The sequence below is a fragment of the Bufo bufo genome, chromosome 2 (assembly GCF_905171765.1).
Source record: "Bufo bufo chromosome 2, aBufBuf1.1, whole genome shotgun sequence".
Lineage (NCBI taxonomy): Eukaryota > Metazoa > Chordata > Amphibia > Anura > Bufonidae > Bufo > Bufo bufo.
Genome location: NC_053390.1, coordinates 119,456,540 through 119,470,552, shown reverse-complemented (window position 1 = coordinate 119,470,552; position 14,013 = coordinate 119,456,540). Strand labels below are relative to the sequence as shown.

Sequence of the window (14,013 nt, the reverse complement as noted above, 5' to 3'; positions counted from 1 at the left end):
CAGTTACCAACACAACCTTGGTGGACTCACTGGACAGAGACAGGCTACCAAATTCAACAGGTCCAGTATTTGGTTGTGGGTGGGCTGCCAGACTAACTCAGGTACCGTTCGGCGTGAGGTCAGGTATCTGATTAGTCTTCCCTGGGAGGGGGAGATGTGTGGCGAAAATAACCTCACCACTGGGTTTTGGAGGGGCCTGTTTGCCAGCCTCTTGCCTCAAGATTATGGCCCATATACTAACTTTGAAGAAGAAGGTAGACCTAAATCTGTGGAACTGTTTTGAGCAGGAAAGCCATGCTTGCGGTCGGCCAAATGGGACTTCCAAATTCGGGAACCCCTGCTCGGATCTGGGTGATTTTTGGATATGTTGCTCACCCAGATCAGAGCTATCCATGGATGTATAAATTATGAGTATATGTGGGGTTTTGAGGTGTTTTGGGGAAAAATGTGTGTTTTCTGCCTGTGAGTGATTAAGTTAGCCCATTATGTTTGGTAATTGTATCACAGGCATCCTGTAAAACTGTAAGGATTGGCTGCTAAGTTATGTCCTCAGTTCCCAACCAGGTCCACGGGGTGGTACCCTTGTTGGAAAATGTGTATATAAGTGAATGCTTGTGTGGTCAATAAAGAGACCTGCTTTACCCCTTCATGAAGTTTTGGCTCATGTTTGGGGGATGGGATAACTACACTCTTGGGGATTGCTATATCACAATACTCTTTTGAGTATAAGCTCTTGTAAGAGCTTGTTCATGGTTCCTGCTCTCTGGATTTAGGAGAGGTTCACCCACTGGAAGCTGAAGCCCGGTCTTGGGTCCAGCGTGGGTGGAGGACGGTGAGACCCCAACCAAGCTGCGGCAGTTTGTGGGGTCTGTGGTGGTTATGGTGTCAAGTTGAGTGCTTGGAGTTCTCGGGAAGCACTAGGAGCATCCATCAAGGGAGGTACCCAGTCGGGTGCCAGGAGATCCGTTACAGCCAGTTTTCTGGAGTACAGGATTGATAAATGCGGACCATAGATTTTGATGCAGTTTTTAAAGCGAAATCCAGGAATGAATCCTAAATTAAGGTAATAATTAAAAGAAGGTGGCACAAAAAAAAACTAAAAAAAAAACTTTTGGTATGGACAAAAATGTGTCACACAATAATTTTTTTTTACATTTCTGAGTTTTTTTTTGAGGGATTATGCCCTTTTTTTTAGACAAAAAAAACCCAGTTCCAGATGTTATATGGAAGTCTATGGAAAATATTAAGCACAGAATACACAATATTTTTTTTTGGTAGAGGTTTTTTTTTTTCACTCTTGTGGTGAATTTTTTGGGGTCAATTGCGTTTTTTTTTAATACCACAGCATCCTCTGGGTCTGGCATTTCCCCCCCTCATTGTCTGGCGTTTTTGTCCCATTAATCATCAATTTTTTTGCTTTTCTGTCCTGCCTCAAAAAGCAAAAGTACCAGTGTCTTGCTTTTTTGAATGTTTTTTTTTGCAAGCCTTTTCTTTTTTTTTCCCCCCCAATGGTTTTTTCCCCCAAACTGCTCTGCAAAAAGGCATACAAAAAAATAACATTTAAAAATCCCAGGTGCTAAATATGGACAAAAACACCTAAAAACAGTTACAAAAAACAGTGCACAAGTTTTGAGGCCTAAAAACATTTCGTTTTTTAAGTGCAGGTTTTTATTGAGCCTGTGAGACAAGGTCAGAAGTGAATGCAGCAAGAAGTATCGGCATATTGTAAAAAGTCTGTCTTTATACTTCCATTTCTTTTGAATCCTTGGCTCGAAAAATTGGCACAAACACTATGGCATTTAATAAAAAATGCTGTATGTACGAAACCACCCAACATGAAAACATGCTGTAGAATTAGCTTGAAAATCTGCATGTGTTATAAGTGTGTATTGCTTGGGATTCTATGGCAGTTTTGGATGCAGATTTCATCTATTGTATGGGAATAAGTGAAATCTACAAAAGAAAATGGGCTTAGTCACCCATAGCAACCAATCAGATTGATCCTTTTATTTTCTACAGGAACTCTGAAAAATGAAAGGTCGCTATAGGCGACTAAGCCAGTTTTCCTTTACACCAGCTTTGATAAATCTGCTCCAATCAGTGGATCTGTGTGTTGTCCATGGTTCACTGAGGTGTGAATAAGCCCTTAGACTGCTTCCACATTGCATTTTAGCCCTCCACGGGGGCTTTCTCTCATGGGCATACAATTTAGGACATATCCTATCTTTTGCTGTGTCTTGCAGATCGCAGACCCATTCAAGTCAATGGGTCTGCACCACAGCACAGAGCCCACGCGGCTAGTGCCCATGTATTGCAGTTCGCAGCACAGGCACGGCGACCATACGGTCGTATGAGTGAGCCCTTAAGGCCGCCTTCACACAGTCAGTGGGGCACATTTACTAAGACCGGCTTTTTAAGTCGGTCTTCGTTTTCCCTTCTGTGCTGCGCGCCTGGAGTAAAAACCGCTCCAGCACCTGGCTGGTGTAGTTTTTAGCCAACCTTTGCACCTGTTTCCAGGCGCAAATGTAAGTAAATTTGCTGGGGCTAGAGTTTCAGCCTCCACCTTGCCTCTGTCACGCTCAACTGGCTACAAAGGGCAAAACCTTCCATGCGCCAAAATGGTGTCGCACAAAAGTAAAAGTGTCCCAGTGTTTTGGTCAGTGATTTCCATCAGCGATTGTGAGCCAAAACCGGGAGTGAAGCCTCCATAGAGATCAGGTATAAGGGCGCATTCACACAAACGTGGTTTGGTTCCACATCTGAGCCGCAAAAAATGCAGACAGCACTCCGTGTGCAGTCCACATCCGTTGCCCTGCAAAAATTATAGATCATGTCCTACTCTTGTCTGTTTTGCGGACAATAATAGGCATTTCTATAATGGGCCGTCCGTTCCGTTCTGCAATTTGTGGAACGCACTCGGGTGGCATCCATGCTTTGCAGATCCGCAATTTGCATGGCATGTTTGTGTGCATGAGCGCTAAGGGAAACGTGCACCTGTTCTGTGTTTTAGACCCGCTCTTGGTTCTGGCTCACAATCACTGATGGAAATCACTGATCAAACACTGACTGGGGGTCATTTATTAAGCGACTTGTGACTATTTTAGTCAATAAAAAGCAGCACGTCCCTTTATTGACCGGGCAGTCTTACCCTGTTCTCGACAGTTGGACAACAAAAAATGGAACAAACATGGAAAAAAAATACAGTCGTGTGCATGAGCCCTAATTCAGAAGTTTTTTTACTTTTATGCCTATTTTCCGATCTATTTATGTAAGTGCGTCTTTTTTTGTGTCTACTTTAGTTGTAAAAACAGTCTCATTTCTACTCCACCCCAAGTATGGAGTACTTTTTTGTCTCTTCTTTGAGTGGTGAGTTGTGCCACAATTTGACTACTTTCATGGAGATGTGTGCCATAATTCAGCTCACTTGCGCCATAATTTAAAGGGGTTGTCCGGGTTCAGAGCTGAACCCGGACATCCCTTCATTTTCACCCAGGCAGCCCTCCTGACAGGAGCATCGGAGCAGTTCATGCTCCGACGCCCTCTTTTGCCCTGCGCTAAATCGCGCAGGGCAAAGGCATTTTTTGGAGGTCCAGTGACATACCGGGGATCTCCATGGGGCTGCCAGGAACCCCGGTGATGTCACCGGCACTAATGGGCGGGATTTAGCACTGCCCTAGCCAGTAAAACGGCTAGGGCAGAGCTAAAGCCCGCTCATCAGAGTCGGTGACGTCACCGAACACACTGCCGGGCGGAAGTTACCGCCCGGCAGTGTGTTATTGAAAATAAAAGAGCTCGTGCCCTGCGCGATCCAGCGCAGGGCAAGGGAGCGCATCGGAGCATGAGATGCCCCGATGCTAGCCTCAGGGGGGCTGCCTGGGTGAAAATAAGGGTATGTCCGGGTTCAGCTCTGAACCCGGACAACCACTTTAATGCCTAACTAATTAGACCAGTCTTAGTGAATATGAACCTGTTTTACAAGAAACCACTAGGTGTCAGACTTAAACCAAAAATGAAAAAACAGATTTATGAAAGGATAATAAATGAGACGCAAATTAAAGAAAAATGTTGCCATTACGCCTTTTTTTTTTACTCCAAAAAAAAAAGGGGGAAGCTTAGGCTACTTTCACACTTGCGGCAGAGTGATCCGGCAAGGAGTTCCGTCGCTGAAACTGTCTGCCGGCAAAACGTATGCCAACTGATGGCATTAGTAAGACTGATCAGGATCCTGATCAGTCTTAAAAATGCATTGAAATGCTGGATCCGTCTTTCCGGTGTCATCTGGAAAAACGGATCCGGCATTTATTTTTTTTCAACTTTTTTTCGGAAGGACGGATCCGGCATTCCGAATAATACACTAATACATTCCTATAGAAAAAAAATGCCGGCATTCAGGCAAGTCTTCAGATTTTTGGCCGGAGATAAAACCGTAGCATGCTGCGGTTTTATCTTTGTCCTGATCAGTCAAAAAGACTGAACTGAAGACATCCTGAACTGATTGCTCTCCATTCTGAATGCATGGGGATAAAACTGATCAGTTCTATTACGGTATAGAGCCCCTAGGACAGGACTCTATGGCGGAAAAGGAAAAGTATGAAAGTACTCTGAATGTGCCTCAAAGAGTGCGCTTCTCCTGCTTTAGGTGTAAAGGAAAAAAAAGTGGCAAACCCCCTTTTTCCGACTTTGTTTTACACCTGTGTGACAAGATTGTTTTTTTGTGGCGTTCCACTTTTAGGTGAGGCGAAGGAGTGACGGGGACGTGCCAAAGGATGGAAAATCGGCCCAGCAAATTTACTAACATTTTCGCCTTTAAACAGGTGTGGATTTTTGGTGTAAAACTACTAGTAGCGCGATGACAGAGGATGCGCCTATGATGAGACGCACGTCTTGTCATAAATAAGGTGCACGCTATGACAGCGCAAGGGGAAAGACTGTGGAAAGAAAGCTGGACTTTGTAAATGAGCCCCAATGTACTTGTTGCACTATATCTCTGACCAGCATTTCCCAGTATTCAGACTGTATACCCTGACAAAAAGCACTGTGTGCGGCTAAAATGCAATGTGATCGCTGCCTTAGTCATAATCCATTTTCAAGAAAGCTGAGGTGCAATATCCTCCTGATACAAGTGAGACTGGGCGGCGCCATTTGTCCTCTCCAGTCTTCCTACGAAATGACGCTTTAGTTCATGGCTTTGTCCTATTCTTTTAGATAGACTGCCGTTGATGACAGTAGAAAACCAGGGAGGACCGCGCCGTGCAGCCGGAACTCCTGTTCGGCCGAGTCGTTTCCGGGGGAGGTTTGTTTGGTTGCACTCACGTGGAAGAGACAGGAGCGCTGCGGTACCGCCGGGTGTGTAAGGTAGGTGTGTGGTCTGTAGTAGATGCCAGGCACATGGGTGACGGGAGTGGGTACAGGAAGAGGTTTTACACCATGACCACCATTACTGTATGTGAGCTCAGCGACCAGATGTCACATTGCAGGGATGCTGCACTTCTTAAAGGGGTTATCCAGCCCTTTAAAATGAAGGGCCCATCCTTAGGACAGACCGTCAGTATTAGGGCTTATGCACAGGAACATATTTTGTGTCTGTTTTTTGTAGCCCGTATGCTAAAGCGTATTTTTCAATGGGTCCACCAAAAAAATGGAAATGAGTCGGTGTGCATTCCGTATGTCCGTATGTCCGTATGGCCGTTCCGCCAAAAAAATAGAACATGTCCTATTCTTGTCCGTTTTGCGGATAAGGACAGGCATTGTTACAAAAAAAACCAACGGATGCAATACGGATGTCAGACGGACGTCATCAGTATTTTTTGTGGATCCGTGTTTTGCAGACCGCAAAATACCTACGGTCATGTGCATGAGCCCTTAGGCTACTTTCACACTGGTGTTTTGAATTCCGCCTGGCGATGCGGAGCCAAACGGATCCGTCCTGACACACAATGTAAGTCAATGGGAGCTGATCCGTTTTCACTGACACAATATGGTGCACTTGAAAACGGATCCGTCCCCCATTGACTTTCAATGTAAGTCAGGACGGACCCGTTTTGACTTTGTTCTTCATAATGCAAACAGATCCGCACCTAACGCAGGTGTGAAAGTAGCCTTAGATTGGTCTGACCCTTGGCTCCCGGGCTGAGAGTCACTGGACGCCCCTTTAATGGCTGAGTGCTCTTTTCCAGCTACTCGCACTTAAAGGGAACCTGTCACCAGGATTTTGTGTATAGAGCTGGGGACATGGGCTGCTAGATGGCCGCTAGCACATCTGCAATACCCAGTCCCCATAGCTCTTTGTGCTTTTATTGTATAAAAATTTTTTTTTGATCCATATGCAAATGACCTGATATGAGTCCTGTGTCCGGAGATGAGTCAAGCGGAAAGGAACCCAGCACCGCCCCGCGTCCTCCGAATCTCCTCCTTGCTGGCTGACGTCACAGAGCTGGAGCGCCGAAATCTCGCGATGCGCAGTGTCGGCATCATGTTCATTCCCTGTGCTGGCATCAGCACAGGGAACGAACTACGCATGTGCTAGCTCGCGCATCGCGAGATTTCGGCGCTCCAGCTCTGTGACGTCAGCCGGCAAGGAGGAGATTCGGAGGACGCGGGGCGGTGCTGGGCTCCTTTCCGCTGGACTCATCTCCGGACACAGGACACATATCAGGTTAATTTGCATATTGATCAAAACGTTTTTTTAACACAATAAAAGCGCAGAGAGCTTTGGGACCTGGGTATTGCAGATGTGCATCTAAAATAAAAATAATCATTCTAACTGTCTTAATGACACTTCTGCCGTTTTATGTCTACAGCTCCTATGCAGAACTATGTCTTACAGTGTTCCTTATGTGTTCCTGCAGTCACCTGCTCCTTGATAGCCCTCCATGTGTATGCCAGAACTATGTATGGGATGTGTGTTAAAGGGGTCGTCCAGTCAGATCAGCCCCGTTTGCTCTTTTTGGGCATTTAGATGTCACAGAGGCGAGTCCTCCACCCCTGGTTTTCCCTCTGAGAACCAGAAGCGCTCTTGACTCCAGCTGTCATCTGAATGACCCCCATAGTGGCCTGGTATATGCTAAAAGGACACATATTTGGCATACATGTAAAGGGAGGCCCATTGTAAAGTATAATCCCTGTATCACGTTCTGGGAAGACCTCATTTTAACGGGGGTTACACTAAAATAATACAGCAAGTATTGTACTGCATGGAGTACTTCTCCCATTGTTTTCAATGGGCGGCAGCGCTGCCATTCGCACATCCGGTGGCCGCAACATGCCCCTGCTTGGCGCGGTGTTGAGAGATGCCGCTGGTAGCCATTGTGGCGGCTTCTGCTGCGGACCACGCGGTGGATTCCTGCAGAGGAGCACCCACTGAAGTGAATGGAGCCATGGACGGAGCTCTGTAGTTTTGGAGCTGCCACAGAACAGCTGATTGGCTGTCACTCGCAGCTGGACATCCCCTTTAAGAATGAGGTTGTACTAAAATATAAGAAAATACTAAAGTTCGACTCTTATTCTAGTGAAGTCGATTTAAAAAAAAAAATGGATGAAGAACCAGAAAGAACCAAGCGGTGGGAAGGCGGCTACGAGAGAACATGGTAAGACATTTCCATACTTATGGTTTATTATGTTCTTCATCGGTTTGGTGATAATCCGTTAATTGTCCACTTCAGGGAGGTTCTCAAAGAGGATGAGTCGGGATCGCTGAAGTCTACCATCGATGAGATTCTGTTCAAGGATAAAAGGAAGAGGTGATGGCCGCTTTCATAGACCAGATGCTCGTGTTGTTGTCTTTTGTCCGATCCATATGGGGGGGGGGGGGGGGGGGGTGGTCTACACTACAAATATAGTAAGGCCCAACTTATAAACCATTAATGACTCTTGACGAACAATGGGGGACATTTATCAAACTTGCCCATACCAATCGGATTCCTCCTTTCATTTTCCAAAGGAGCTGTCCAAAATGAACAGAGCAATCCGATTGGTTGCTATGGGCAACTAAGCCAGTTCTACTTTACACCAGTTTGATAAATGACCCCCAATGTCTGTATAGCCTGACATAACTGCGGTTATACCGCTGCTCGGAAGGCAGTGATTCTGTTTGCAGAGTTCCAGCTATTACAGGTCTGACACAAGTGCCGACAGCAGATGGCGCCACATTACACATTTTGTAACTTACTGATTGGATGCAAGGAAAGTAGTAACGCTCCATTGTCTGTGAAAATGACACAAGGCAGTGTTTTCCCTTTGCTTCAGATTATAGGATGCTTTTATAATGTATGACCCAGTGCAATCTTACTTTTTTTTTTTTTTTAAATAGTTTAAATATAGAATATATTAAATTTGTGTCTCACTTTCAGAGTTTTTGAACATCATGGACAAGTTCGTTTGGGAATGGTAAGAACAGTTTCCAGACTTCTGCACTGTAAACCTTGTATTATGGGCTGTATATACAGTGTGTGTGTATATATAATAGCTACATTTCTTACCAGATGCGTCACATGTTTGTGATAATTGATGGATCCAGAACAATGGAGGATCAAGACCTGAAACCCAACAGACTTACGTGCACCTTGAAAGTAAGCAGTTACTTCTCTTCTGTTATTCATAGATTTTTATTTTATTTTTTTGCATAAAATCTTTATTTTTTACAGGCAGTCTATTAGTTGTCATATTTTTTTTTTAAATAAATTTGTAGGCAAAAAGTTAACTTTTTTTCTTTCTATTAGTCATCCATAGAGATATGCATTGTGATTTTGATGAGGGGAGGTCACGCTACCTGTCTTGTCTTTGCAGGAAGGGTTCATCACATTGTCAGTAGAAGGTGGGGTGTAATGATTGGTTGAGTCGTCCTTTGTACTGCTGGAGATTAGATAGGCTGGGTTACATCATTGACAGTAGAAGCACACATTATACACTGCTCAAAAAAATAAAGGGAACACAAAAATAACACATCCTAGATCTGAATTAATTAAATATTCTTCTGAAATACTTTGTTCTTTACATAGTTGAATGTGCTGACAACAAAATTGCACAAAAATAAAAAAATGGAAATCAAATTTTTTAACCCATAGAGGTCTGGATTTGGAGTCACATTCAAAATTAAAGTGGAAAAACACACTACAGGCTGATCCAACTTTGATGTAATGTCCTTTAAAACAAGTCAAAATGAGGCTCAGTAGTGTGTGTGGCCTCCACGTGCCTGTATGACCTCCCTACAACGCCTGTGCATGCTCCTGATGAGGTGGCGGACGGTCTCCTGTGGGATCTCCTCACAGACCTGGACTAAAGCATCTGCCAACTCCTGGACAGTCTGTGGTGCAACGTGACGTTGGTGGATAGAGAGAGACATGATGTCCCAGATGTGCTCAATTGGATTCAGGTCTGGGGAACGGGCGGGCCAGTCCATAGCATCAATGCCTTCGTCTTGCAGGAACTGCTGACACACTCCAACCACATGAGGTCTAGCATTGTCTTGCATTAGGAGGAACCCAGGGCCAACCGCACCAGCATATGGTCTCACAAGGGGTCTGAGGATCTCATCTCGGTACCGAATGGCAGTCAGGCTACCTCTGGCGAGCACATGGAGGGCTATGCGGCCCTCCAAAGAAATGCCACCCCACACCATTACTGACCCAATGCCAAACCGGTCATGCTGGAGGATGTTGCAGGCAGCAGAACGTTCTCCACGGCGTCTCCAGACTCTGTCACGTCTGTCACATGTGCTCAGTGTGAACCTGCTTTCATCTGTGAAGAGCTGCACAGGGCGCCAGTGGCGAATTTGCCAATCTTGGTGTTCTCTGGCAAATGCCAAACGTCCTGCACGGTGTTGGGCTGTAAGCACAACCCCCACCTGTGGACGTCGGGCCCTCATATCACCCTCATGGAGTCTGTTTCTGACCATTTGAGCAGACACATGCACATTTGTGGCCTGCTGGAGGTCATTTTGCAGGGCTCTGGCAGTGCTCCTCCCGTTCCTCCTTGCACAAAGGCGGAGGTAGCGGTCCTGCTGCTGGGTTGTTGCCCTCCTACGGCCTCCTCCACGTCTCCTGATGTACTGGCCTGTCTCCTGGTAGCGCCTCCATGCTCTGGAAACTACGCTGACAGACACAGCAAACCTTCTTGCCACAGCTCGCATTGATGTGCCATCCTGGATAAGCTGCACTACCTGAGCCACTTGTGTGGGTTGTAGACTCCGTCTCATGCTACCACTAGAGTGAAAGCACCGCCAGCATTCTAAAGTGACCAAAACATCAGCCAGGAAGCATAGGAACTGAGAAGTGGTCTGTGATCACCACCTGCAGAACCACTCCTTTATTGGGGGTGTCTTGCTAATTGCCTATAATTTCCACCTGTTGTCTATCCCATTTGCACAACAGCATGTGAAATTGATTGTCACTCAGTGTTGCTTCCTAAGTGGACAGTTTGATTTCACAGAAGTGTGATTGACTTGGAGTTACATTGTGTTGTTTAAGTGTTCCCTTTATTTTTTTGAGCAGTGTATATATAGCTCCATTTCTCATGAAGGGCAGGGGGGTACTGCCTGCAGACAATATAAGTTTTTCTCTCCCTTTCTGTCCCATTTTCTCTTATTAATTACAGCTGTCTTTAAAGCAGCCTTAGGCCTCATTCACACATACGTGGATTTTCACAGACCACTGTCCATGAAAACCCATCCTGCTGAGTGCATGAGCACACGGCGTCATTGGTTGCTTTGACACCATGCGCTTCATGCCGCCGCACAGTAATACACTCATATGATCTATATAAGTGTATTACTGTACAGCGGCGGCGGTATTGGTTGCTATGACGCCATGCACTTGTGCACTCAGCAGGAAGGCACGGTCTGTGAAAATCCACGTATGTGTGAATGAGGCCTTAGTAAGCCTCTGCCTCTGATGCTGCCAGCTGTGACTGAGCCAGTACTCTCTGCTCTGATGAGGGGCAATCACCGTGAAATGGCTGTCTGCAGATGAGATGCTGGCTTAATTAGTATCCATGTTATGTCTCAAGACCTGTTTAAAAGGTCGATCATTGACTGCCTTAGGCTGGTTTCACACGGGCGTTGCGGGAAAAGATGCAGGTGCGTTGTGGGAACATGCACAAATTTTTCTGCGCGAGTGCAAAACATTGTAATGCGTTTTGCACGTGCGTGAGAAAAATCGGCATGTTTTGGTACCCAAACATGAACTTCTTCACAGATGTTCGGGTTTGGGTTAGGTGTTGTGTAGATTGCTATTATTTTCCCTTATAAGCATGTTATAAGGGGAAATATTACATTCTAAACACAGAATGCTTAGTACAATAGGGCGGGAGGGGTTAAAAAAAACCAAAAAACCTTAATCCACTTGTTCGCGCAGCCCGGCTTCTCTTCTTTCTTCAGGACCTTTGATGACATCACTGCGCTCGTCACATGGTCCATCACATGATCCATCACCATGGTGATGGATCATGTGATGAGCGCAGTGACGTCATTACAGGTCCTTTTCTTACTGCACAGCAAAGATGAAGACCGAAAAGAAGCTGCGCGAACAAGTGGATTAAGGTGAGTTAAATTATTTATATATATAATATATATATATTTTTTTTTTACCCCTCCAGCGCTGTTTTACTATGCATTCTGTATTCAGAATGCTATTATTTTCCCTTTATACCATGTTATAAGGGAAAATACTAAAGATCGGGTCCCCATCCCGATCGTCTCTTAGGCAACCGTGTGTGAAAATCGCACCGCATCCGCACTTGCTTGCGATTTTCACTCAGCCCCATTAACTTCTATGGGGCCTGCGTTGCGTGAAAAACGTACAATATAGAGATTGCTGCGATTTTTCACGCAACGCACAAGTGATGCGTGAAAATCACCACTCATAGAAATGAATGGGTCTGGATTCAGTGCGGGTGCAATGCGTTCACCTCACGCATTGCACCAGCGCGGAAATCTCGCCCGTGTGAAAGAGGCCTTACATCTGGTGGTATCAGAGGCAGCGCTTGTTGAGACCATTTGCATACCTTCTCTCCTATTCAATAGAAAGAGGATAACATGTTATAACTGGAAGTATGAGCATCATACGTTAATTTGTTTGATCCACTTGGTCACATCTAGACCCTGATGTGGTGCCTTTGAGCCAACTCATTTACGGTACTCCTGCTGATGTATTTCCTATATATGCTCATGTGGTGTGATGACAAATTACATTTATGTTGTGTTAATAGAGCGACTATTAGACTATCGGGTTTGAAAATAAAATGTATTTTTCTAGTTTATATTCATACCGGGAGTTCATTCAGCATTCACCAATTACAAGCAACACTGGAGCTGATTGTTTCTATTATTATTATTAATTAATATTATTATTCAATGCATCACACCAACCTAATTGACTTTTCTGTGTTTTTTTTTATTTTTAGTTGCTGGAGTATTTTGTGGATGAATACTTTGATCAAAACCCTATAAGTCAGGTACAGTTATGTGTACTGATGTTATCCAAATGTTGGCTGCACATTTTCTGGAAGGCTTGGTCATTAAATAAAGTGGAGCCATCACCTCTACACTTTATATATGACTTACTTTACCGCTGTTGTGTTTTTTTGTTTTTTTTTCCTCTGTGGTGCAGATTCCCATATTATGTGTGGTGATAAATATCCTGTATTAGCTTTTTCATTCAGTGTCTTGTCACAGGTCAGAACTTAAAGGGGTTGTCTCATCTCAGACAATGGGGGCATATTGTTAAGATATGCCCCCATTGTCTTATAGGTGCGGTTCCCACCAGTCCAGTGGTGGCTGGAGGACTCGGGGCCGGCCACCACCAAGCGCTCTCCCCATAGAAGTGAATGGGAGCCCATCGCACATGACCGGCCACCGCTCCCATTCACTTCTATGGAATTAGCCGAGAGCGGGCCCCATAGAAAATGAATGGAAGGCGGTTGCGCATGCGCAGTGCGCCCTCCACCACTTTCGGGGCTCCATTCTTGATATAGATGCGGGACCCGCACCTATAAGACAATGGTGTCATATCGTAGCGATATGCCCCCATTGTCTGAGATGAGACAACCCCTTTAAATGGTCTAGAGTTGCACCAGGTATCCAAGTTTCGATACCCGATCGATATGATACCGAGCCTAGTATCTGTAAGAGAACATGGCACGCGCTGCTCTCAGCGCGTTCCATGTTCTCCTCAGCAGCACAGTGGTGAAGGATGAAGTGCCTCCCTCCCCCCTGTGCTGCTGCCACCAATGGGAGTTTAGTACTGTGGAGGAGGGCAGGGGCTGTGGCCACTGCGCCACCAATGAATATAATTAACACATAAATTTAAGTGTAGGCAGGGGTTAATTGCCAGGGATCGCAGCGCCATGTCATAGAGGGTGGGTACCGGGTATGTGATAACGCCGCCGGCACCCGCTGCCTACACTTTAATTATTGTGTTAATTATATTCATTAGTGGCGCAGTGTGCCCCCCCCCAGTATTATAAAGTATAATCATTGTCCACCAAATTTTAACACCGGATTATTAGAGACACATTATGCTGAGGTCAGCCTATACAAATCAAAAACATGAACACTCCACAAAAAAATTGGACAACGGCTCCTCCATATAGAAACATATAAAATTCTTTATTGAATATACATTAGACATTAATTGTAACATATAAAATCAGCAGTAAGAAGGGATGGGGGGGGAGGGTGAACTTCAGCGAGGAACAGAACCCTAGAGGGGGCTGAGGGGTCGGCACACAGGGGTACCCAGGTTACCAGGAAAAAGACACACAAAGGGCTAACATAGAACATGTAAACCCCCAATATAAAGGTCCAATATAAAAGATAAGATGGTAGGCTATGTGTGGGAATCAAAATATAATACCCCAAAAGTGCGTGTCTATCCCTCAGCCGCCTCCTCCCGGGAGCCGTAGTCCAATTTTTTTGTGGAGTATTATAATCATTGGTGGCGCAGTGGCCACAGGCGCCCCCCCCCCCCCTCATTGTTATATTCATTGGTGGCAGTGGCCACCGGGTCCCCTACTCCTCAT

General features: G+C 45.3%; 1 protein-coding gene across 3 annotated transcripts in view; it reads left to right on the top strand.

Annotated features, from left to right (window-relative positions):
- The first annotated feature begins 5,285 nt into the window (after positions 1-5,285).
- Positions 5,286-14,013, top strand: part of GTF2H2C (GTF2H2 family member C) — a 36,947-nt gene continuing 28,219 nt past the window's right edge. For 2 of the 3 annotated variants that reach the window (XR_005776982.1, XM_040421481.1), the window contains exons 1-5: positions 7,314-7,586; positions 7,662-7,739; positions 8,349-8,385; positions 8,481-8,567; positions 12,397-12,447. Coding sequence is in view for 2 of the 3 variants with exons in the window: in XM_040421481.1 (XP_040277415.1) it covers positions 7,369-7,586; positions 7,662-7,739; positions 8,349-8,385; positions 8,481-8,567; positions 12,397-12,447 (471 nt within the window). In the remaining variant the exon portion in view is untranslated. Of the gene's footprint in view, positions 5,356-7,313; positions 7,587-7,661; positions 7,740-8,348; positions 8,386-8,480; positions 8,568-12,396; positions 12,448-14,013 lie in introns of those variants that run through there. The other variant, XM_040421482.1, reaches the window with a different exon arrangement.